The 2713-nt window shown below is 62.4% G+C and overlaps 1 protein-coding gene across 1 annotated transcript in view; it reads left to right on the forward strand.

Annotated features, from left to right (window-relative positions):
* Positions 1-2713, forward strand: part of ZBTB45 (zinc finger and BTB domain containing 45) — a 6132-nt gene that overhangs the window by 462 nt on the left and 2957 nt on the right. The window contains 3 exon segments of the mRNA XM_023744707.1: positions 2198-2377; positions 2379-2447; positions 2449-2679. Of these exon segments, the coding sequence (XP_023600475.1) occupies positions 2198-2377; positions 2379-2447; positions 2449-2679 (480 nt within the window).

Raw genomic sequence — 2713 nt, forward strand, 5'->3', positions numbered from 1 at the left:
GTCTCCCCCCTTAGTTGCATACAGTGAAACTTTACTTTTCAATCCTCAGCAATCCGTCATCCTGTCCTAGAATCGAATCACCCGTTTGCGACTCGCATGCTTGATCGCCTCTTAGGCGTGCCATCCTGCCACGATCTTCTTACCACTGCGTTCATATCTTTTGCCCAGTGCTAGGCTTCTCTCACGTCCTTCTCAGAGGCTTTTGTACTCTCTCTGGGATATTCCCTGGAGCCAGCTGTAGTCAAAAGACCTCATTCCCCCATCCGGACTTGATGCATAGCTCACTGACCCTACGTCGTGCCTACATTGCGAGCTGCTCAGTGTCGGCTAATGGATCGGGGGTTGACTTCCGCCGCGATTACCAAAGCAAGCACAGTCTTGCCTCTTTTGCAAACTCACCAGGTACTTCTTTCTTCGCAGGGCTGGCTCTGCCCGAGGGAATACGGACCTATAGGAAGGAGCAGGCACCCCCTGGCGACCGCGTGGGGAACAGACCCAGAGGTGGGGGGTGGGGAAGGAGCGGTCCCTGCATCCAGCAGTCCCCGCCGGTGGGGGGTGGGGGGGGCGGTGGAGGTGTGTGCAGCGGTCTCAGGGGCTCGATGTGGGGCGTGCAAGGAAGGGGGGTGGGTTCTGCAAAGAGGGTTCGGGCTTGAGGAGCTGCAGGGGTGAGTCAGATCTGCGTGGGCCAGGCCGGGCTCACCTCCTCCCCGACCTGGAGGTGTGTGGCCTGGGAGTGAGGTGAGCGAGGTGGATGGAGGGGAAACTGAAGCTGAGAGAGCGTGGTGCCCACTTGACGGGGGAAATAGAGCTGCTCAGATTCCCAGAATCCCTTGGGGGGTGGTAACCCCTCTTTCTAGTGCCTGCGGGTGGGCAGTGCTGGGATAGTGAGGCCATATTGCTCAGCGATGCTCCACCTGCACCCACCCGATCACACACCCCTGCACAGGCCACACAAGCCCCTCTCTGCACACAGGCCCCCTCCGTATTCCCATCCATGGGGGATGGGGGCAGAAACCACGTGTTTCCCTCCCGTGGGGCAGCTGCTTGGCCAATGCCCCTCCTACTCCGAACCCTGTGTGGCTGTGCACAGCCCTGGTCACTCAGTCCAGGGCACACCTCCTGCCACCCCACCCCGCGAAGGCCTCCATGTTAAACCCCCGGTTCTGAGGCAGCAGACGGGTCCCGGCCGCGGATGCTCTGAGGTTGGGGTGTGAGGCAGGGGCGGATCAGAAAGCAGCCCAGTGGAGGGGGTGCAGCCATCTGGGGTGGTCTGTGAGCCAGTGCAGGGTGCAGGTCTCTGCCCTGGTCTCCGCAGAGCTGCCCCCTGGAGGGGATGCAGGGAGATTGATTGAAAGGTATTGGAGTTGGGGGAAGGCTGGGTGCGTGGGCCGAGACAGGGGACCCGGCCCTGGAGCTTACCTCGCCTGCTTGGGTAGTAAGCAGCACTGGGGGAGGGGGAGGCGGGGTGTAAACCTTTAAAAATATATTCATTTTTCATATATATATGTATTTTATTTCAGAGAAGAAGGGAGAGAGATGGGAACATCAATGATGAGAGAGAATCACTGATTGGCTGCCTCCTGCACGCCCCCTACTGGGTGGGGATGGAGCCCACAACCCTGGCATGTTCCCTTGACCGGGATCAACCCAGGACCCTTCAGTCTGCAGACCTAAGCTCCATCCACTGAGCCAGGGCCCTGCGTGTAGATCTTTTTTCTTAATATATTTTACTGATTTTTTTACAGAGAAGAAGGGAGAGGGATAGAGAGTTAGAAACATCCATCAGCTGCCTCCTGCACACTCCCTACTGGGGATGTGCCCGCAACCAAGGTGCATGCCTTTGACCGGAATCGAACCCGGGACCTTTCAGTCCACAGGCCGACGCTCTATCCACTGAGCCACACCGGTCAGGGCCCTGGGTGTAGACCTTTGATATTCCCATCCCTCTCCCATGGGTCTGCAGGGAGCTGTGGAGATGGCAAGGCAGGCAGGAGTCCTGGAGAGAGTGTGTGTGGGGGGGGGAGGGGAAGGGGGGTCGTGCTGAGGCCTGTGCGCTGGGTGGAGCCCTGCAAGGTCCGTTTTGGAGGGGGTGGGGGGCTGAGGTTCGCCCTGTCCCGCGACCAGAGCTGGCGAAACGGGGACACTAGGGCAGAGGGGTCCCTGTCTGACCTCCCCTCACCCCCTTCATCCGATGCAGATGGCGGCGGCCGAGGCGGTGCACCACATCCACCTGCAGAACTTCTCCCGCTCGCTGCTCGAGACCCTCAACGGCCAGCGGCTGGGCGGGCACTTCTGCGACGTGACCGTGCGCATCCGCGAGGCCTCGCTGCGCGCGCACCGCTGCGTGCTGGCCGCCGGCTCGCCCTTCTTCCAGGACAAAGCTGCTGCTCGGCCACTCGGAGATCCGCGTGCCGCCCGTGGTGCCCGCGCAGACGGTGCGCCAGCTCGGTCGAGTTCCTCTACAGCGGCTCGCTGGTCGTGGCGCAGGGCGAGGCGCTGCAGGTGCTCACGGCCGCGTCCGTGCTGCGCATCCAGACGGTCATCGACGAGTGCACGCAGATCATCGCCCGGGCCCGCGCCCCCGCGCCCGCGGCGGGTGCCCCCGCGCCCCTGCCCCTGCCCACGCCCGTGCCCCCGCCGCTCGCGCCCGCGCAGCTGCGCCACCGCATGCGCCACAATGCTGGCCGCGCGCCCCCTGAGCCTCCCCGGGAAC

This window comes from Myotis lucifugus, unplaced genomic scaffold, assembly GCF_000147115.1.
Source record: "Myotis lucifugus unplaced genomic scaffold, Myoluc2.0 scaffold_482, whole genome shotgun sequence".
NCBI lineage: Eukaryota > Metazoa > Chordata > Mammalia > Chiroptera > Vespertilionidae > Myotis > Myotis lucifugus.